Source organism: Paroedura picta, chromosome 9 (genome assembly GCF_049243985.1).
Source record: "Paroedura picta isolate Pp20150507F chromosome 9, Ppicta_v3.0, whole genome shotgun sequence".
Classification (NCBI taxonomy): domain Eukaryota; kingdom Metazoa; phylum Chordata; class Lepidosauria; order Squamata; family Gekkonidae; genus Paroedura; species Paroedura picta.
In genome coordinates this window covers 20,450,272-20,471,994 of record NC_135377.1, presented here as the reverse complement: position 1 = coordinate 20,471,994, position 21,723 = coordinate 20,450,272, and the positions used below count along the sequence as shown (strand labels likewise).

The following is a 21,723-nucleotide window of genomic DNA, read 5'->3' as shown; positions in this document are numbered from 1 at the left end:
TCTTGTCCATTTTAATGGGGTTTTAACTGGACAGCTATAACCCGCCACGAGCCTGCTTAGGAGTGGCGGGTAACAAATTAACAAATTTCATGGTGGTGAAAAGATAACCCCCCCCCCCAGCTTCCTCCCCCATATTTACAACACTCCCTCCTAGTGCCTCAAGAAAAAAAAATCCAAGGGTGCTGTCAGACCAATCAGTAGGTGTTAACCCAAAGTGGCCCCTAAGATCTTCCACACCCTGACCTCAACCAAAGGCCTGGCAGAAGAGCTGCATCTTGCAGGCCCTGTGGAACCCTGAAAGCTCCTGCAGATCCCTTAGCTCTTGTGAAAATCCATTCTACCAGGTTGGAGCCAGGACTGAAAAAGCTGTGGCTTTGGTTGAGGCCAGGTGAGCCTCCCAAGGACCGGGCACTACCAACAAATTGGTACCTGCAGAGTGCAAAGCCCTGCAAGGGCCATAAGGCAATAGGCAATCCCTCAGGTATGTGGGTCCCAGACCATGGAGAGTCTTAAAGGTCAAAACAAGAACTTTGAACTTGGTCCAGAATGCAACTGGCAACCAATGCTGCTGCCTCAGTACTGTCTGGATGTGGACCTTCCGAGGTGTTCCGTTGAGGACCCTAGCAGCCACATTTTGTACCAGCTGCAATTTCTGGGTCACAGACAAGGGAAGACCCACAGACAGCGAATTACAGAAGTCAATTCTGGAGGTGACTGTCTCATGGATCATTGTGGCCAGGTGTTCTGGGGACAGGTAGGGCTGTAGTTAAACGTAAAATGGCAAGATGAGTTCTTGAGGTTGGCTGCTGATATAACTGTGGATAAGAGGGGACCACTGTTAACATTTATGCACTTTTGGTTGTATTGCATTTGTAAAATGTGCTCTGCTTAATTCCCTGAATAAAAATGTAACAAATAGTTTCTACATTAGGCTCAACCAGAAGCAGCTCCGGAGTAGCCGCGTGCGTAATCAGATACTCTGGGTTTTGCCGCCGTTGCATTCTGTCCCGTGCGTAAGCGGTTTGCTTCGCTTCTTCCTCCTCCGCATTCTCCATGCCGTTGTTTCGGTGGCCGTGCATAATAGGCCGTTGTTGCATTTGGGTTCATATATATATGCAGACAGAGGCATAAGAATATACCATATGGCATTCTAGCCAGTTGCCTCTGTTTTTTGTGTTTTCTTTAATGTTCTCTTTTTCTGCGCTTTAATGAGTATAAAACCGGCCTCTGAGGCAGATCCTCAGCTTCACTCGGCACACCTGCATTTGCTCCAAACCTAGTAGCTTGATGAATTGATAAGATAAGCCAGCCACATGCTTTTCTAAAAATAAAGGAATGCTACATATGCCTTCCTAAAGGTTAAAAAGTATTTCTCAGGGCTCTTGAATTACCATATTCTGATACCAAGGGAAAATAAAACCTCAGCTTAGAGTCTTGTTTGTACTTAGAGGGCTTTCCGGACAGGAAGGCAATCTTGATGCAATGCAGCAAGCCGCAATACCAGTGGGGCATTACAGGTGAAAAACACGCAGCTGTACCCCGCACCGCAATGTATTACAACTGTACAGTGGAATATTTCCTAAACAGAAATAGGGATTGGTTAACTTTTGTTTCCCAAGAGTAGATCACATTAAAATGTTATAAAATCATGATTTCCTGCATTTGAATACTTGTGGTTTCTCAACCGGTTCCAATATTACAAAGGAGGTTTTATGGCTTCTATTAGTTGAAGATGTATAGAGCCTCCTTCTAAAGTCATTTAAAATCCAGAGAGATATGAAAAAAAGAGAACTTTATATTTTACAAGCAAATGTTACTTTTTTTCAGTCATTTCAGCTCAACAATTCAGATGATCTATTTGGTTTGGGGTTTTTTTGTTTTGTTTTTTTGTTTTTTGCAGAACACAGTGTGTGTTAAAGTGGTGTTAAAATGAATTTGATAATAAACTATTTTTCTGCAATAAAAATGAACTTCTGCAATGAACTTTAATTTAGTTTTTAACCAACAATGAATCAGAATCATTTTCTTAAAATGGATCAAAACTGCAGGCTTGTGTTTAGCAAATTGTAAATAACTCCCATTGAAGTCAGTGAGATGGCGATTATTTATTTAGACATTTATCCCCCGTTTACCTCCCTGATAGGTGGCCGAAGCAGCTTACAATTTTCCCTTCCTCCACTTTATTCTGAGAACAACAACCCCGCAAGGTAGATTAGGCTGAGAAAGAGTACGTGTCCCAAGGTCACAGTGAACTTCCAAGACAGAACAGGGATTCCATCTTGGGTCTCCTGGATCCCAGTCGAACCTTACTGACAACACTGCACCCAAAATAACTTTCTGTGACTTGCACCATAACAACTCCTTATGTGTGCAAGTGCAGTTTACTGTTATGCCTTTCAAAACATTTCAGTTGCTTTCAGATTAGTTTAACATGCATGGTTCCCAGCACAAGGAACTGTACTTTAAAAAAAAATGAAGTTGAGTAATGTCTCCTAAACAGACATTCTCACCTCTCACAGGGAACTTTTAAACATTTTATAGACTAGGTGTGCCCTCACAGCAGAGGCAAGATGGGCAAGGATTTAGGATTTATTGTTCCTTCCTTTCAGTGCTGGTGTGTTTTTATATCAAATCGTTATTTTATATTGCCTTCCTTTGATATCTCAAAACAGCCTTTGGTCTCCGTATGTGCGCATATGCGGCAATTTGCATAGGTTGAAAGAAGATTCCAAAACATCAGGGGACTGTCTCACATCCTTCTGATCACAGAATTAAGCTGATTGGGGTAGAGAAGGAGTTGAGAGCTCTAGTACGTACTGGTTGTCAAAGCTGTCAACAAGGGCTTACTTGAGCTTACCTGCCAGAACTGTTACTGAGGTGTGACATGTGGTTTTACAAATGCATTTGCAGGGGTATCTTCTAACAGAGGAGGAACTATCTTCTAGGTTCTTCTCTGGATTCTTCTTCTCCTATTCCACAAGAACTGGAAACTATTACAGTTTTTTTTCTTTGCAGAGTTAAGGGCTCCCCTCTCTAGCCCCTTAATCTTGCCCATTCTATCCATCCCTATGAATTTTTTTTTTAATCTCAAAAAATATTGCTCCTAAGATGCCACCCTTTGAAAAGGGCTTGATACTTTCCATCTATCCACAAAGCATATGGTGTTTTCTTCCTTTTCAGCAACAAACCAAAATATATAAAAGAGCATTTCAACATGCAGACTGGCACAGAGGTTCAAATACATAAAATACTTTTATTAGGAAATCTTGTAATTCAAAACATAAAAATTATTTTTAAGTCTTGCTAAATAGCCAACATCCTTATGAAAGGAGTTTGCAGAGGCTTTTCCAGCAACCCTCTGTTAACTGCACTAGCTACCGGTTGAATTCTGGATCAGACTTAAGGGTTTGGTAATCACCTTCAAGGCCATACAAGGTCTGGGCCCTGTATACCTGAGGGTGCACCCCCCAGTGAGCGCTTTGGTCTACAAACTCAAACAAGCTGGTGATCCCTGGCCCCAGAGAAACTCATCTGGCCTTAACCAGAACCAGGGCTTTCTCTGTCCTGGCCCCCACCTGGTGAAATGGACTCCCCAAAGAGATCACGGCCATGCCAGAATTAAAACAATTCCACAGGGCCTGAAAAATAGAGCTCTTCCACCAAACTTAAGGTTGAGAGTGGAAGGTCTGGGTTGAGGCAAGGGTTCCTTCAGGCAGTCCACAAGCATCAGCAGAAGGAGCAGGTCACAGGTTGTGTCCACTGGACTGAGTTAAGACATTCATTGCACTCTGTCTGTCCCAGCATTCTGTTTTTGAAATACTGATTATCTTTGCCTCCCTTGCAGCTTGTCTGTGCTTCCTTTCAGCAGAGACCTGAAACCTCAGACTAACACAGGAGGCAAAGGAATCAACAGGCTTCCCTCCCTTGTCTGGGGGAGATGGAAGGTGGGAAGAGGCTGCGAATGGAGCAACTTACCAGTAGCAGGGCCTCTCAGAGTGGCCAGCACCTCCTCCATCCAACAAGCAGCAGGAAGAAGAGGACAGATAAGCTTCATGATTGGCCCTCATTGGCAGAGTGTTCTCTCATTGGCTGCACACTCCCAGGGAGGGCCAATCAGGTAGGAATTGAGTTGCCTGCATCCAATTTGAACTGATTGGCCTTCATTGGCAGAGTTCAATTTGCACTGCTTGGCCCTAATTGGCAGAGTGCAATTTGAACTGATTGACTCTCATTGGCAGAGTGGTATCTCCCTATTGGCAGTACACCCCAGGACCAATCAGGTAGGGAGTGACTTGGCTGCGCATAACTTCCACTTTATAATGTTTAGTGATAAGACTGTAATGTTGTAAGTTTGAAATGTTATGAGTTCATAATTTAATGCTTTCTCTCTACTGTACCAATGTCACAGTGCGTTATGCACTGTGAATCCTCATTGTAAACTGCCCTGAGCCGCAAGGGAGGGAGGTATAAAAATGTAATAAATAAATAAAGCAGAGGATATTCCTAGACATACTACAATGCAGCATGGTGGCTGCAGTGGGAATTATGCAAAACCACTAGTTGTATCTTGCTGGCCCATATAAACCTGGTTCATCATATGCCCAACCATTTTGGCCTGGTCACTTTTATATAATTATAATAATAGAATAACTATTGTTAGAGTTTGACTGAACATCTCTGGTAGGATCCAGAACCTATTTCAGAAATTTAACATCAGGATGTGGAATGTTTATTTGCAGTGCCTTAGACTCAACTCTCTTTTCCCCACCGAACTTCCAGTGTGCACAATAAGGATTAGAGAGTGAAGCTTTCAGATTAGAGGCCCAAATTCCTTGTAGTCACGGGCACCTCATTTTACAAATTGATCACTGATGGTGCGGCATGCTAAGATTTGCCTTTCGTGTTTATCCTTACTGTCCTTTTGAATCCCAATCGATTTACCGAAGTGATGTTCAGTTGTTTTTTTTCATGGTGTCCGTGTCTTATTCAGAACAAAAATACATTTAGGTTTCAGAAGATGGTGACATCTAAGCTTCTGGAAGAGGCATTGGCCACCTAATAGTTGTTCAAAAATATTATATTTTTACACCTAAGTGCAGCATGACACACGATGCTAAGAGTACTGTGGAGAGAACCCCCAGTGGTATAGCTTTTTCTGGAAAAAAAATCAATTGTGTGAGGTCCCAATTTCAATTCGGATCACATCACAAGAAGAGAGGTTATTCCTAGCCCCCCCCCCCCGCACCATTTTCTTGACCTGAAATAGTCATATTTATTTACTCCATTGATCCACCCCACTTTTCTCCCCAGTGAGAACCTAAAACATTTAACGTCATTCTCCACTCCCCCATTTTATCCTTACAAACCATCCTTTGAGGTGGGCTAGGCTAAGTGTATGTGACTGGCCCAAGGTGACCCAGCAAGCCTCCACGAACCTGGGTCTCTCATACCCTAGTCTGACACCCTTGCTACTTCACCATAATGGCTTTCAGTTTGACTCCTTGAAATGTCTTCATGACTCCACTGGTTCTCCTGAAGCAAGCATGTACGTTCCTATTCAGGAGCAGTCTGTTGGGGAGAGGGGAGGATTAAAACCTGCCTTATTTCATACTGTAGTCCTGATCCGACACTAGTTACATAGCTTCTTGAACATGCCCTTGAAACTGGCTGAGTTGACACACTCAGGATAATACAGTGCAACTCCTGAATCTTGACAGGTTAAAGGTATCCCCTGTGCAAGCACCGAGTCATGTCTGACCCTTGGGGTGATGCCCTCTAGCATTTTCATGGCAGACTCAATACGGGGTGGTTTGCCAGTGCCTTCCCCAGTCATTACCGTTTACCCCCCAGCAAGCTGGGTACTCATTTTACCGACTTCGGAAGGATGGAAGGCTGAGTCAACCTTGAGCCGGCTGCTGGGATTGAACTCCCAGCCTCATGGGCAAAGCTTTCAGACAGCTGCCTTACCACTCTGTGCCACAAGAGGCTCCTTGACAGGTTACAGGGAGACAAATAATAGGAGGTGGTTTTTATGAAGGATTTGCCATTTTATTGTTTTATTGCTTACGATATGTATTGCTTTTAAAAATTATATATTTATTATATTTATATACCACCGTCCCTTGAGGCCCGGGGCGGATTACATGGAACTGGAGTAAAAAACAGTACAGGTAACATGATAAATTGAACAATAGTGAAAGAGTCATAACAGGAGAACAATAACATAATGGAACAAACATGGTGAGATCATCCAATTTAAGCTGTAACATACTGATGGCCCCGTAGGATGGACATGTTGGTGGTGGTTCTCATGGGAGGGGAGCTCAGGGGCCAATGGGAACTGATTGAATTCTGGTCGACCTCAACCAAAAGCCTGGCGGAAGAGTTCCCATTTGCAGGCCCTACGAAACTGTTTAAACTCCGCTAGCTTAGCTAACATTGATGGTAAGGTATACACCGATAAATATCTATTTATTGTTATTTATATAACGTAAGGACAAAGAAATTATTTTGCATTTTGTTCTACATTCCTGCAACAGCCATTCATGACAAAGCTCATGATTACTTTGTGATTTTTTGTGTTTTGTTTTTACTAAGCACTGGGTGCAGATATGTGGTGAAATAGTAATGTGTATCCATCTCTACCATGGTGTGGATTCTGCTCTGTGCTTGAAGGTATCACCTCTATAAATGAATGAAGCCAGAACCTAGGTTGGCCGTCATTAGGCTATGGATTAGACTAGCCAGAAAGCCCCTTTAGCTGGCCTAGCAGTGAAGCCAACAAATCAGGCACAGAAAGAAAAGTTGTGTCAAACTGGCATCCCAGTAAGCAGGACCCAGTTCGTATGTTCCGGACACCCATTTCTGCTGGATCTTAACTCTCTCTAGTCTGTTGCTCTTCATTCTCTACAGCTTGGTCCCTCTTGGGCAGTGAGAGACCAAATTCCCATTATCACAACTCCATCTTGACAGGCTCTACTCAGCTGGAGCCTCAATTTATATCTCAGTCAGCACAAGTATGAAAAAGCTAAGATATGCTTTCATAGAATCATAGAATCATAGAGTTGGAAGGGTCCATACAGGCCATCTAGTCCAACCCCCTGCTCAACGCAGGATCAGCCCAAAGCATCCTAAAGCATCCAAGAAAAGTGTGTATCCAACCTTTGCTTGAAGACTGCCAGTGAGGGGGAGCTCACCACCTCCTTAGGCAGCCTGTTCCACTGCTGAACTACTCTGACTGTGAAAATTTTTTTTCCTGATATCTAGCCTATATCGTTGTACTTGTAGGTTAAACCCATTACTGCGTGTCCTTTCCTCTGCAGCCAATGGGAACAGCATCCTGCCCTCCTCCAAATGACAACCTTTCAAATACTTAAAGAGAGCTATCATGTCCCCTCTCAACCTCCATTTCTCCAGGCTGAACATTCCCAAGTCCCTCAACCTATCTTCATAGGGCTTGGTCCCTTGTGGCTTATTTGTTGTAGCTTATAATATTTTTTAATGTGCCAGTGCACACTCCATGCATGTATTGTGAAAACGGTAGGGCCTATATCCCCAGTAGTAAGGATTATTTGAAATTTTGGTTCAGTCTCAGTACTTTTTTTCAGGAGTGCAGTTTGATTTTACTCTTGAGATTCTTTCTAGCACAACTAATATCCTCAGTTCCCCTGCCCGTGAGTCATTTTGTGGTATACACTTGATATCTAAGTTTTTAGCTGTTATTTTTGGCAGCTGCTACTACACAAAATGATAGTCTCCCTTAAATTTATGAAGATTAGTAATAACTACCACCAAGAATAAATAAAGCCACATCTTTCAAAACATGCAGTTTAAATCATGGGACAATCCCACAAAACCTCTGTGCCACCTCATGCCCCATGAACTGCAGTAAGGCTTTCCCCCCTGCTTGGCCTTCAGTTTGTGTTTCTAAGTCTTTTGAACGTTTTGTTGTATGAAGTGTGACATTTTGGCAGCTCCCAAAGTATAACTACTGGAAGTTTTCATGAAAATGCAGTTTTTATTCTACAATGTAAATTACATTTTTAATGTATCTGTTGCACATATGTATTTCTGGTAAGGCCTTGGAAGTGCCACTCAGTGCTTAACTCCCACTCAAGGCAGCTGTCCCACCCCTGAGTGCCTCCTCTTCCAACCAGCTTGCCTGTCTGTCCAGCAGCCAGCCAATCACCTTCCACCCCACCCCTCACCACCCCCTCCTCCTTCCACTTCCCTCCAAGGCTCAGAGGCTGCAGATCCCTGCTGTGTGAGAGCTACCCCTGCTAGCGCCCATTGTATTCCTGAATGCAATGGGCTTGGCACCTAGTTTCCTGTAACTGCTGATATGAGGGGCATTATTAAAGATTGACAAATGTTTAGCTATAGTAGATGATTTCCACCACTGTATCTTGACCCCTGTTACTACTTGAATGAGCAGACAGAGGAAAGGGGGAGAGATGTCAATATATTTTACCATAGAATGTTACATCACTACTGGAATTTAGTTGGAAGTGACACACTCTCATTTTTTCCCCATGTCCTAAAACTCAAAGTTTCCCAGGGGTTCCGGGCACCCTGCCTGAAATATGTTCAAGATTATTTAGCCACTCACTGTAATAGTTACTGATCTCTAACAGCTGCATATTGGGTATATTTATATATTTATTTGGAACATCTCTGTGCCACCTCTTTAGGGAAGCCAGGGTGGCTTACAATTAGGGATGCCAGCCTCCAGGTAGTAGCCGGAGATCTCTGTCTATTACAGGGGTAGTCAAGCTGCGGCCCTCCAGATGTCCATTTTGCATTTGCTGGCAGGGGCTTCTGGGAATTGTAGTCCATGGACATCTGGAGGGCCGCAGCTTGACTACCCCTGGTCTATTACAACTCTTCTTCAGGCATCAGAGATCAATTCACCTGGAGAAAATGGCAGCTTTGGAAGGTGGAGTCTATGGCATTATGCCTTGTTGAAGTCCCTCCCTTCCCTAAAACCTGCCCTCTTCAGGCTCCACCCCAAAATCTCCAGGTATTTCCCAACTCAGAACTGACAACCTTGCTCTTAATATAAAACATGACAAAAAATGCCGGGGGTGGGGGTGGGGGAGAATGCACAGAATGTATTAAAACCCAGCATGCAAGAACACAGCTGGAGTGCAAAACAACCCAAAATATGGCATAACCTAAAAAAGAGTCTTAGCAGGTTTCTAAAAAGAGCTACTGAACTATAAATAATCAAACCTCTTAATTGAAACCATGGGTTAAAAGGTATGTTTTGGGTTGGCATCTAAAGGAAAGTAGTAAAGGCAGGTGAAGCTTCAAGGAGAAGAACTATGCATAGGTGAGGTCCTGACACTGAAAAGCCCTGTTTGTTTACCACCTGCCTCATCTCTGAACTGCAGGTTCAAAGAGCAGGGATTGTGACGAGGATCTTAGCTGATATGTATGGGAGGAAGCAGTCTTTCAAGTACCCTAGTATCAAGGCCTATAGGGCAAAAATAATAAGCAGGACCTTTAATGGTGCCCAGAAACAGAGGCAGTAGAGCAGATCTTACAGATAATATAAAGCATAAACGAAAGTAATACATTCCACATACACAATTTTAACTCATTTTTGCATGTCAGGATCTGCCTGGTTGCCAGCCTCCTGTTATGATCCTGTCAGTGCCAGCTGTCAGTGTCCCTTCTCTTCCTGCGTATTGTCATCTATCAGTGGGGAGTGGTCCTGGGAAAGTTAACTGGTTGCAACTATTTTATTGCTTTTCATTGCTCACTGGTTTGTGTAGTCTAATTGCCAATTTTCTCATGAGAGGATAGAACTGTGGAAGAGGGGAGCCTGGATATTATTGGTGAAGCTGGCCTTGAATCAGCCTTTCAAGAATGATGTAATGTGTACCTGGGTGCAGGATAGTTTGCATGCTTTTTCCTGGTGTTTTGGGGATTATATTGACCAGTGTATTGCCTATCAAATTAGTTTCAACAATAATCATAAGCTTTGTATCACTAGCTCAGTACACTGATTTTGCTGCAAATGCCAAGTGTGTTCATTGAGAAAATTGACAGGGATCTGACATTACATACACTTGGGTATATAGAAAGCATTCGTCATTTAATTAAGGTCTTTAGAAAATGGCTTTTGATGCAATAGTGTAGCCATATCCCGTGGTGTTTCTGACTAATATACATATTATATTTTTGTATTACATTGTAGTGCTCGTTGAGATTTGTCATAATAACTGAAGATATATCTTGACCTCACTGGGTCAACTTGATTAATATTTAACCCTTAAAAGAAATATATTAAGACTTGAAAGATGACAACAAGTGAAAATCTCAACTATTCCCCATTTTTAACAAATCAGAATTGCAGCAGTTCTAAAATGCATTATGCATGTGATTTTATATTTGTTTAGAAATTCCAGGCAACTAAGATTCTGCTTTCAAATCTTACAGATTCCTTGCAGTTTGGAATACTGGGATGAGCTCCAGAAGTCGTTTGTAGCATTCCGAGAATTCAGCCTATCAGAAAGCAAAGTCTGTGAACTGCCACTGCCTAGTGTTGACTTAATGACTGACCAGAAAGAGCTTGTAGCATCAGATCTTTGGAGAATTGTCCTGAACAGCAATCAGAATTCAGGAGATGATCAAAGGTAAAGAATGATATTATTGCTTCAGGGGTACAGGTCATTCAAGTGTTAATTCACAGAGAATTTTGGGAAGGAATTCACGAGCATTTTGAGACGGAATCTAAAACTTATCCATATATTTTGCTTGGCAATGATCTATCATAGCAAAGTGCTCCCAAGTTGCCACTGGGTTGTATAGACATAAAATCTAGTCCAGTCATTTGTTTTGCAGGGCAATACACTATGCTTAAATCATGCCTGATCAACTCCTGTTGAGTATAGTGATTGTGGTATAACCACAGAGGCAGAAAATAAGTCCTGTATCCTTTTCATCCAAAAGTACAGTAACCAATAGAATTGTTGTATAGTTTACTAATTAGTCTGACTAACACAAATATGGTTGGTTAATTTTTTAAGGCATTGGGACTCTAGCATGTGTTTGTTTGGCTCTCTGGCTCAAGATCAGCCTTTCTCAACTTTTTACCAATGAGAACCCCCTGAAACATTCTTCAGGCTTCAAGAAAGCCCTAAAGTTGTGTGATCATGCACAATAGGGTTGGGTAGCATAGCTGTGTACACAAACACTTGGGGCCCCTCCTCTTCCCGCTCTCTCCAGGCCCATCATTAGCCATGGGGGGGGCAGGTTGACATGACCTTATATGGTCATTAAAAAAGGTAAAGGTATCCCCTGTGCATAGGTATGATTTCTCCAGCGTTTTCATGGCAGGCTCAAAACGAGTTGGCCTTGCCAGTGCCTTCCCCAGTCATTACTGTTTGATGGTCATATCACCCATTAAATGTTTAACAAATTTTAAAAATGTATTTAAAATGTATTAACTCCCACTGATTTGGGAAACTCTTCCAGGGCCATCAAGAAATCCCAGGGGTTCATGAATTCCTGGTTGAGAAAGCCTGCTCTAGATACATGAAAAGGAAAGCGAGATCGCACGGATGTTAGGGATGCAGTGCAGCTAAACACACCATTCTCAAAACAGCTGATGCATTCAAAGACTGGACTTTGTGCATAACTTGGCTGTGTGTGTTTGTAAATTTTAATAGCCACTTACATGCCTCAGAGGTTATATAATTCAGAGAGAAGCTAGAAACAGAAAACAACAAATCAATACAAAAAAAATTGAACATCTGGTTTCCATTCATCATATCAGGTTGAAATTATTTCTTGATGTTAATTGTGAAGGAATGCATTTTCATCATTCAGAAGTTAAGTGTTTCAGACAAGGTTAATTCCTTTGAATATGGGACCGTCACAAAATTACCTCAATGGTCAGCTTAGTACCACAGAAATGTGAACTCTCTGGGAATTAAGCAGAAAGCTTATGGAATTCAGGAATCAAAGCATTCAGAACTGCAGTCAGAATTTTTTGCTGAATGTTCATTTGTGGCTGTTAACTGTATGTAATATTTAGTAAAAAGTATTTTCTATAAAAGTCTTGTCAATGGCAATCCTGATGTACTAAATGTCTTTATGTGGGAGATTTATGATATGAAAAAATATTTAGTATTACATAAAATGTAAAAAAAAGTTTCCGTATTCTTTTCTATGGACCAAAGAATAAGATAACTTGGAAGCTGTTTATACCTATTAAGAAATTGCTCTGCATTTCAGTGCATTAGCTTAGCGAGATGGCGAGACTTATTTTCCAACATAAAAACTCATGAGTTTAGCCATAGGTATGATTTCTGTGTCTTTGCACTTTGCATGTTTAGCTAATAATCCTTTATGAAATTCAAGAGGTGCTATATTTTTTCCTGTTTCTCTTCCCACCCTATTATGCTCGTCTCTTTCCTAATATTCTTTTTCATGAAATGTTTCCTTGCTGCTACTCTTTGGTCTATTGAAACTATAGGACGGTTCTGATTTGTTTTTTCTCAGCACAAAGTGCTTAATCTGTGTGGGGAGACCTTGGTCATTCCATTGAAAGACCTATTCCCTCCATTCTTCACAAAGTTGTATAATACAGTGGTAAGCATTTACTGCTGGTTGCTAGCAGTTGCTGATTTTCCTTTGCCTTTTTGTGGCCAAAGACAGACAAGTATCCTGTGCTTGCGCACCTGATACTGTGCCCTGAATATACAACCTCTGCCTCTGTTGTGAGGAAAGTTCAAGTTTGTACCTGCTTATATAACCCCTGGGAATACAAGATTGCTGAAATGTCCACGTACCACAGCTGTCAATGACCCTATACCATCTTTTTGCCATTATTGCATGATTGCTTTTATATGGAATTACCCGGCTGTCGGGGAGGGGGGGCTACCACTGTCATACTTGGTAGTGATGTGCTGACCCTTGACAATTGGGCTATAAATATAATATTTATGGGTTGGGAGAACCTTGGGTTTTTTTTTTAATGTCATAGTTATAAATTACAAAACAACGAAAAAGGCAAGAAGAAGGGTCTTAAATTAGAAGAATGCATATACACAGCACATATAACATTTAGAGATCAGTGAAAGTGATTGACACTTAATTCTATTAAGAATTTAATGGCCCAAGGATTTTTACTGAGATACCAGTAAAATGGTAAAGTTGCAGTTTTAGATTTTGTAACATTTCTTTTTTTTTACCAAAACTGGATTAAAGATTTTTCTAAATTAATGACTATGCAATACAGACCAATATAGGTACAAATATGAAATGGGGGAACATTTGTGGGAACAAGTGTATATTTTCTTTCCCTTAAATTGTGAACTTGATGATTATACTTTTCTAGAAAAACACTGTTTCTTTTTAATTATTTGACATTTCTTACCCTGCGGCCTGTAGAAAGTTTTAAATGGGCCCAGTTAATTTTTCTGTATGAGTCCATTCTGCCTGAGACATGCTAATATTTTTGAAAACCACGGAAATCAATCTCCTAAGCAAGTCATAATAACCACCTCACAAACTCTGCCTTCATGAAATATGGGCACCATTTGTTCTTGCTAGCCAAAGTCATCGTATTTTCCTCAATGCTTATGCCCATAGCAAGGGTCCTATAATTGCAAATGGTCAAATCCTGTGAAAAACGTCTGAGTACACAAAAGTAACGCTGCCACTGATTTTCCCCCCCCTGCAGCTCTGAAAGTGAATCAGGCTCTCAGAGCGTATGCGATCAGCTTGTAACTCCTACTGCATTAGCAGCCTGCACCAGGGTGGACTCATGCTTTACCCCTTGGTTTGTGCCTGCCCTTGGGGTTTCAGTCCAGTTTGCTCATTTGGAACTTCACCTTTGCCACCATCTTGACCAGCTAGGCACAGGTATGTCTCTTATACTTCTCAAGAATATGACTGTAAACATAGTTCTTGCATTTGTTCTTCCTCCCGCCACCTGCTTTACATTTGCAGTTCCTGGGTTCATGGAACCATATGGTCAGATAACTTACACCTACTTATCGGTAGCAAGAATGCATAGGAGAGATCATGTGCTTGGCTAATCAGTCCCACTATTTGTTTCTGGCAAGAGTCACTAACTGCAGAAGGTGTTGCATTTTTTTTTCCACTGGTGGCTACAAGTGCCTCTTCCCTAAGTTCTAGGCTACCCAAGCAAATTTGACTCCTTGCATTTTCTAAAATATTTCCTTGCTTCTGAAGGTTTTTGCATTTTCTTCAGAGGCAGATTCTAAAGGAAACTTTAAGCACAGTGACCTTAGTTGTTATTCCAAAGAGAAGGAAAAGCCATCTGTTTTTGTTTAGTAGTCTGTGCCATTGCATGAACGTCAAATTTATTTCCAAAAGAAAGTTAGATTGTGTGATTTCAAATAATGCTTTCCAGGAAAGATGAGCAAATATCTAAGTACTTCTCACAGGCAGAACTTTTTTAAAAGCCAGAAGTTTTTCACTGAAGTCTTTAAATATTTTTTTCTACTAACAATTAAATATGATGAATGACAAAATTTGCCTAATGTTTAATACAGTCTCGAAAATCCCATGCCTTCTTTAGATCTTCTCGTATAACAGCTAATGCATCCACTTCCGTATTTTAGGATTTCAAATGAGAAGCTACGATAAAAGCAAAAGCAGCTTGAAGCAAACACAGCTGTGGTACCATATATAATTTTCTTCCTAAAAAAGAATTTTGCCTAGGCTGCTATTAATTAGAATTGTTTTCTTTGCTGGTTTATGCACAGTGGGGCAATTAGGTATCCAAAACTATGGCTCTGAAAGACTTGAATATCTTGGATAATACCTGGCCTTTTTAGAGGTATAGTTATTTATAAATCAAAAATAATTTGGGTACTTGTCCCATTAAATATATTTTTGTCTGCATAATGATACCACTTGTCGATAATTGTGCTGGAGAAGTCTTGGCACCCTCTCTCTCTCTCTCTGTACTTGAAAACTGCATACATTTTAAACGGTTTTACTACTTAGTTTTCCCATGGAACTACGTCGTTTTCCTTCCGGGTTGCCATACAATAAATAAATAATACTTAGTATTGACCACCCTCCCTGTATTAAAAATGAATTGTCTGAATAATGCTCATCTACAAACAGTGATTGTTTCTGCCTCAGTTCTAATATAGCTTTGGATTTTTACTTTCTTTTGGTGGCTCTATGTAGTAAGAACTACTCAGCTCATTTTGGGTTATCTGAGTTTGTCGTGGTATTTGATGTTGGCGGTAATCTATCTGCAGCTGTTAGTATCACCACCGTGGTAGTTGTGGTCTGTCAGTCATGTTTAGTGGCTCTGGGGCCATATTATGCTCACTTTTGCATAAAATGCATTAGATGCTTACATGTATAAACAAGGAGAGTGGTTTTGAAAAGTACTTGGAATCAGTCTAGAAAGGTGCTGATGCATAATTTTTTTTCTTGTGATTTGGGAGGAAATAAATAATAAAGATTTGTATGGTGCTGATCCAGTGCTTGGAGATAAGCCTCCTGGGACAGCTAGGAATGGCTGCAGTTCCTGATAGCACTTAATCTGGGTTGGAGTTTCCTGCAGGTTTAGGAAATATATGTAAATTTAGGAAATTATGTGTTTATACATTCAGTGGTCTCCTGATTAAATTAAGAAAACATTGGTTCAGTTCTGAAAATACACCTTGAGATATACTGAATCTTATTCCTTGTTTCAGTGACACCGAAGTTCCTTCATCCATTTGTCTCTGATAAAAATGTGCCCAATGAGCTGGAACACTTGATCGTCTCATTCAAAGAACCGCACGTCTATCTACGGCAGTGGAGTGATGGCTCAGTCTTCAGAGAGGTCCAGTTCTCCTCCACAATTGACTGCAAACTTTTGGAGTATCGAAACGTAACGATGCAGGCGATTGTGAAGCCCTTTGGAATGTTTGGACAGATTGCCGTTTCTGGCAACTCAGTGGAAAAGTCACTGGACTGCACCGTGATGGTGGATCCTGTATTTGTCAGCTTTGGTCAGCATGCAGTTCATTCTCTCCACAAAACAATCCAAGCTTGGCAACAGGTAGGGTTAATAGGACATGAACGGGGGGCAGTGGCGGGTGGGGGTGGGATGGAGTCTGGGAAAGGTATAGAAACTAGGAAGGTATAGAAAACTGACTTGAAGGGAGGGACAGGGATAGGTAAGATGTATCAAAATGGCTGCCCACTCACTCATGGCTAAAATATATGAACCTTGGTCAGATGCAAATAGATGCGTAGAGTAACTCATGGCAAAATGGTCAGGGTTTATACTGATGGGTTTTTCTCTCGCGGTACAGCAGACAGCTGACATCCTGTACAGATCTGAACTTCTGAAGGAGACTTGGCAATAGCTTCGGGGAGTCTAGTCTAAATCATCTTATTATTAACTTTTGCTAATAATAATAATACATTTTTTAAAGGGAAGCCTACTAGAAATTGCCTTGCAAATATGCAACATGATTTTGGAGTCTGCTTTTAATAAGCCATTTTTGGATTAATTTAAAGATTTATAAGTAAGATCAGAATCTGACCTGGTTAATTGTTGTTATATGCAGCACTTATATATATTTAATATAATAGATCAGTAACATGTGATTGGCAACTTAGATTTGTTTATTCCATTTGTGGTATGCCTACCTAATTTCCCCTTTTTATCTCACTGAAGGTGTTCGCTATTTTTTATTACATTCATTACCAAGAAAGTTGGTAGTTCAAAGGAGTGTGCAGTTTGAAGATGTCTAGATTCTCCTTTCTGCAATAAGGTCTCCGAACATCTTGAGCCATCTCAAGCTTTCCTATCCTCAAAAAAGCAAACCAAAAAAAAAAATCATTCTCCTTATCAGTCCAAATGCCTAAATGAAGTCTGTGCATTAATTACCCATCACAAAACTACAATGCTAAAGTTAGAAAAGATAAAACATCTGTTTCATATCAGAGTTTCTTTTTTCTAGGCATTCCATGGCTTTCTTATTGTAAAAGGACGTTCATAAAACAAGAGCTAGTGTGATTTAAATCTTTACAGCTGGTTCAAATATCACTGTGAAAAAAAAGAGTCTTTGTAGCTCCAATTTCTGCTTTTTGTCATATTTTTGAGCAATGTGCTTAGCCGAAAACAAGCAAACAGAAAAGAGAGCTTTGGATGAGGCCCGTTCCGCATGGGCTGGTGGGGTAGCAACTACTGCAAAATGGCCTTCAGAAAGGTCAGTTGCTATGCGCAGTTAAAAAGTCTCTCCGACAGCATGTGCACATAAATAAAATACACTGTATAAATATTTAAATGTTCTTGCCCACTTCAAAATGTGAATGACTAACTTGAACTATAGGGTGCCTTAGAGGAACACAGCGCTTTGCAAACAACAGAATTGTATATTTGATTAAGTAGAGCCACATGTTTCATAGTTACATGGTCCTGACAGATACATTCTAGGAATAGTTCGGCCTGATTTATACGTGTGGATGGCAGTGTTCAAATGACCCACAGGAGGATATGCTTCCGTAATTGTTGCTGTAATTTTCTCATTTCCTCTCAGGTCAGGAGTTCTTGCCACCATCTTCTCATGTGGTAGGTGGGTCTCTAGCACTAGATTAAAAACTTGCCTTCCTTATAAATTAGGAGAAACCTAGAAGTGGGCTCAGAACTGCTCATTGTCATTAATTGTGAGCAACATGTTCCTTATGTGGCTTCCTCTCTGCCACATACAGAAAATGTATGTGGCAGAGAGGGAAACGTTGTTTGGTGTTGTACGATGGCCCAGTCCTCTGACAAAATCATGGGCGCTCAGTTGCTGGCATTCTTAACATTTTTAACTGAGTATCTGGGACAAGTAATTTTGTGCACGGTGCAGATGGGAGCTGACATAGGAAGCATAAAGCAATTTGGCCTTGCACCTTTAGGTCAAGAGTTCAAGATTAACAGAAGCGTCTGTCAGTATTTGTTTCTCCCAATATGTGGGCTAATTTTTTTTCTTAAGTAATGATGGCAATTTCAAAAGTAGATTAGGCTTTAAAGACACCATAAGGCTGTTTGCTTTATAATTCCGGGTCACATGTTTGAAATTCAAGAAGATGGGTGATTTTTTTTTTTTAATTTTAAAGCCACTTACTTTCCTTATGTAAGTAACCAGTTCAAAGCCTGATACACTATAACAGAAAACACTTCTCTTAAATGGAAAGGGCATAATCCAGCCAAAGCTAAGCTTTGTGCCCCACTAACATCAAGGGGCAAAGATTTAAGTTTATGGCGCATTGAAATAAGTGAGCATCAAAGTGCTGAACTTTAGCGAGATTTTGCCCAAGTAGTGATAATAGCATATTTAAAGGCTAAGCTGCGGACATTTACTGCAGAAAGGAGTTGTGGAAGGGCTGAAAGCTTGCATCTCTTTGCCAACAAAATGTTGGCCTAATAAAAACTGTCCGGTCACCAGAGCTGTGTTCTTGGAATTGTGGTTAAATTTTTATTAAAACCAGTGTAATATATTGGAGGTTTTTAATTCCATAAGTTCAAATAAACAAAATGAAAATAGGTAAGAAAGCTGTGCTTCTACAGTTATACAGATTTTTTCCATGTATTTTACCATTTAAAATTACCTTTTTTTAAAATTATAAGAGGAACTAAAAGCTGTGGAAAATAGGTGAGTTGAGTGAAAGATCTTCATAGGATCATAGAGTTGGAAGGGGCCTCCAGGGGTCATCTAGTACAGGGGTAGTCAGCCTGTGGTCCTCCTTCATGGACTACAATTCCCATGAATTCATGGCTGGAGATTTGCTGTTACAACTGATCACCAGGTAAAAGATATCAGTTCACCTGGAGAAAATGGCCACTTTGGAAGGTGAACTCAATGGCATTGTGTCCCAAACCTTAACCTCCCCAGGCTCCAAAACCTCCAGATGTTTCCCAACCCAGAGATAGCATCCCTACTTGTAATCATAGGCCCAAGCCCATAATCCTGCAATTATTTTATGATTTGTATCATTGTATTATTTATTACTAGTATCAAAGCCCATTTTAAAAATGGGCTTTGAAAGGGGCAGCAGGCAGGTGGGCCTGAAAGGGTGGCTGCGGCTCCCTTTGGCCTGGAAAGCCCCCCACCCGCCAGTGGCAACAGGGCTTTGTGGCCTGCAGGGAGGCTGAAAACTCTCCTCCCCCCCCCCCCCGTCTCTCCCATCTGGAGCATACCTGCAGGCCGCAAATCCCTGTCACTGCCTCTGTCCTTGTGGGTGACAATGGAGGCCGCAGCCACAAGGCTTCTAGCAGGCAAGGAGGGAGGGTGGGAGCTGGAGGGGGAGGGCCAATCAGGGTGGACATGGACAGACAGGGCCCTGGACAGTCTCCTCCCAGGAGGCTGTTTCCCAAATATAAGGGAGCAAAATAGTGTTAAGGATAGTTGCTGTATTATTCTCTTCATTGTTCTACCAGGAAAATCATTCATTTACACATCCCAGTAAGGTTTTAAACATCTTGTCATGCTATTAGCGTTGCTGTGTCCAGGTTAAGAAGTTGCTGTAGATTTGGAGAAAGCAGGATTTGTGGAAGCAGGGGAAGGACCGCAGGAGGGAATAAGGCCAAAGCAGCCATTTTCTCCAGGAGAACTCGTCTCTGTACCTTGGAGATTAGTTGTAATTCTGGGAGAATTCTAGGCATCTGCCTGGAGGCTAGCAGCCCTAGATATTATGCTAGCAGTTTTGCTCATGGTAGACTTAACAAGAAAATCCAGCTGGTATTTCTTTAGGGTGGAAAATACTTTGTACATTCAGAAAGTTCTTTTCTAAGTGTTATTGTAACACACTACGTTCCTCTATTTCTTAAATCCTTCCTTTAAAGAAGAGTATTTCATAAATCCAGAACAAGGAAATCCATGTTTGTGGGTAGATCTTTAGACATGCGGGTATGGCAGTTTGACATTGTAAAGTCATAGATCCACCGTTAGGGAATGCCAAAGTAAACTCTGTAGTCTGAAGTAGCAGTAGGAAAGTCTGCCTTGCTTTCTCCAGATACTACTGTATCCAGTACACACAGATTCTCTGCAGCAGTATTTTCTACTTATAAACACCAGTGTTGCTGGATTTAAGGAGATATATAGTATATATCCCTGAGCCTGTGACCTTGGGGAGTCCTAAAGGAAAATCTGCTTAAATCCGACACTGTTCCAGCTATCCCTATCAGTTTCTTCTGCACACATAGACTTTGGCCATATTTACAAGGCCTGTGTGTCCCTCATCCAGCCTTCAAAGTCAGATGTTTGCTCATCATCTTTGTAAGCTTTAGAACTGGGGGATAATTTTAATTTGCTTTTACAGACATTGATGTGTGCAAGTGAATTCAGCATGTAGAAGAGAATGAGTGTATGTCTATAAATACATTTGGCAGAAAATACAAGTGTAGGTATTAAGTACTGAACAATGAAGAAAGTTGACAGGAAGAAACTTAAATCATTTGAAATACGGTTTTGGAGGAGAGTTTTATGGATACCATGGACTGCCAAAAGGACAAATAAGTGGGTTCTAGTTCAAATCAAACCCGAACTTTCCCTAGAAGCTACAAGGACCAAACTGAGGCTATCATATTTTAGTTACAAAATGAGAAGGCAAGTCTCACTGGACAAGATGATAATGCTACGAAAAGTTGAGGGCAGCAGGAAGGGAGGAAGATGAGATGGGTTGGCTAGATTGAGGAAGACACGGCCCTCAGTCTGCAAGATCTGGAAATGGCTGTTAACGATAGATGTTTTGGAGGTCATGAATTTGTAGGATGGCCACAAGTTGGAAGTGAGTTGATAGGACATCACACACATAAACAGGTATTAACTGGGTGAGGTGAGAAGGCTGTAAGTTCACATGGCTCCTTACCCTTTTTTGGAGGCGGGGAGTAATGAAACCAAGGGAAAAGTTAGAAAAGAGAACCACAGGAATGCTGTAAAAATGTCATGCATAATGGATAAGGGAGTATATACCTTTGAGTATGCCATCACGATAGAAACCGGATTGTGCTTAGGGATGTACGGGCATCCTACTGATGTTCATATATTGCAGAGCTGGAGATTAATGGATAACGTGTACACATACCTAAGAATTGAAAGTTTGGCCTTCTGTTTTTGCCTAAATGAAGTGTTGACAGCAGCAGCTACCAGACTGCTCTGTGGAAAACTGGTGGCCAAGGGGGAGCTGGCTTGCTAGAGAGGCCTGGCCATCTTCCTTGTTTTTTTATGCTTGTTTGAGTTCTCAGGCATTTTGCTGACAGAACCTTGAAGTATATCTGTAAACAACAAGGGAAGAACCTGTCTTATTGTTGGTGCTTAGAGAAGATGCTGTGGAAGTAAAACAATACTGGGAAATCAATCCAGCTCTCAGGCAGGCTGAAGGCCACCTTGAAGACGCCAAGCAATCCTACATGGGGAAAAGTATTCAGAGCAGATGTAAGATGCAAGGGATGGGAGGGAGGACAACAAAGGAAAAGGGAAATGTGGACCGTGGGAGCGAAGAAGAAAATGAAGAGCTCCGTTTTGGAACTGCTGACTCAAGTGGAAGGGGTGGGAAAAAACAGAGCTTCATAAATAAGCCAGTATGGTGGTGGACTAGAATACCATTATGCTATGTAGCTCACTGGCTGACTTTGTGTAAGTCATTCTCCCACAAACAGGACTTTACTTTCTAGGATTCTTACGAAGATGACAGAAGGAAAGAACCATGTCCATTGCCCTGAGCTCCTTGAAAGGGGCAAGG

At 41.3% G+C, this 21,723-nt stretch overlaps 1 protein-coding gene across 6 annotated transcripts in view; it reads left to right on the top strand.

Annotated features, from left to right (window-relative positions):
- Window positions 1-21,723, top strand: part of VPS13B (vacuolar protein sorting 13 homolog B) — a 383,695-nt gene that overhangs the window by 298,128 nt on the left and 63,844 nt on the right. For all 6 annotated transcript variants that reach the window (XR_013234028.1, XM_077351820.1, XM_077351819.1 and 3 more), the window contains exons 40-42: window positions 10,444-10,640; window positions 13,694-13,875; window positions 15,696-16,045. Coding sequence is in view for 5 of the 6 variants with exons in the window: in XM_077351820.1 (XP_077207935.1) it covers window positions 10,444-10,640; window positions 13,694-13,875; window positions 15,696-16,045 (729 nt within the window). In the remaining variant the exon portion in view is untranslated. The remainder of the gene's footprint in view (window positions 1-10,443; window positions 10,641-13,693; window positions 13,876-15,695; window positions 16,046-21,723) is intronic.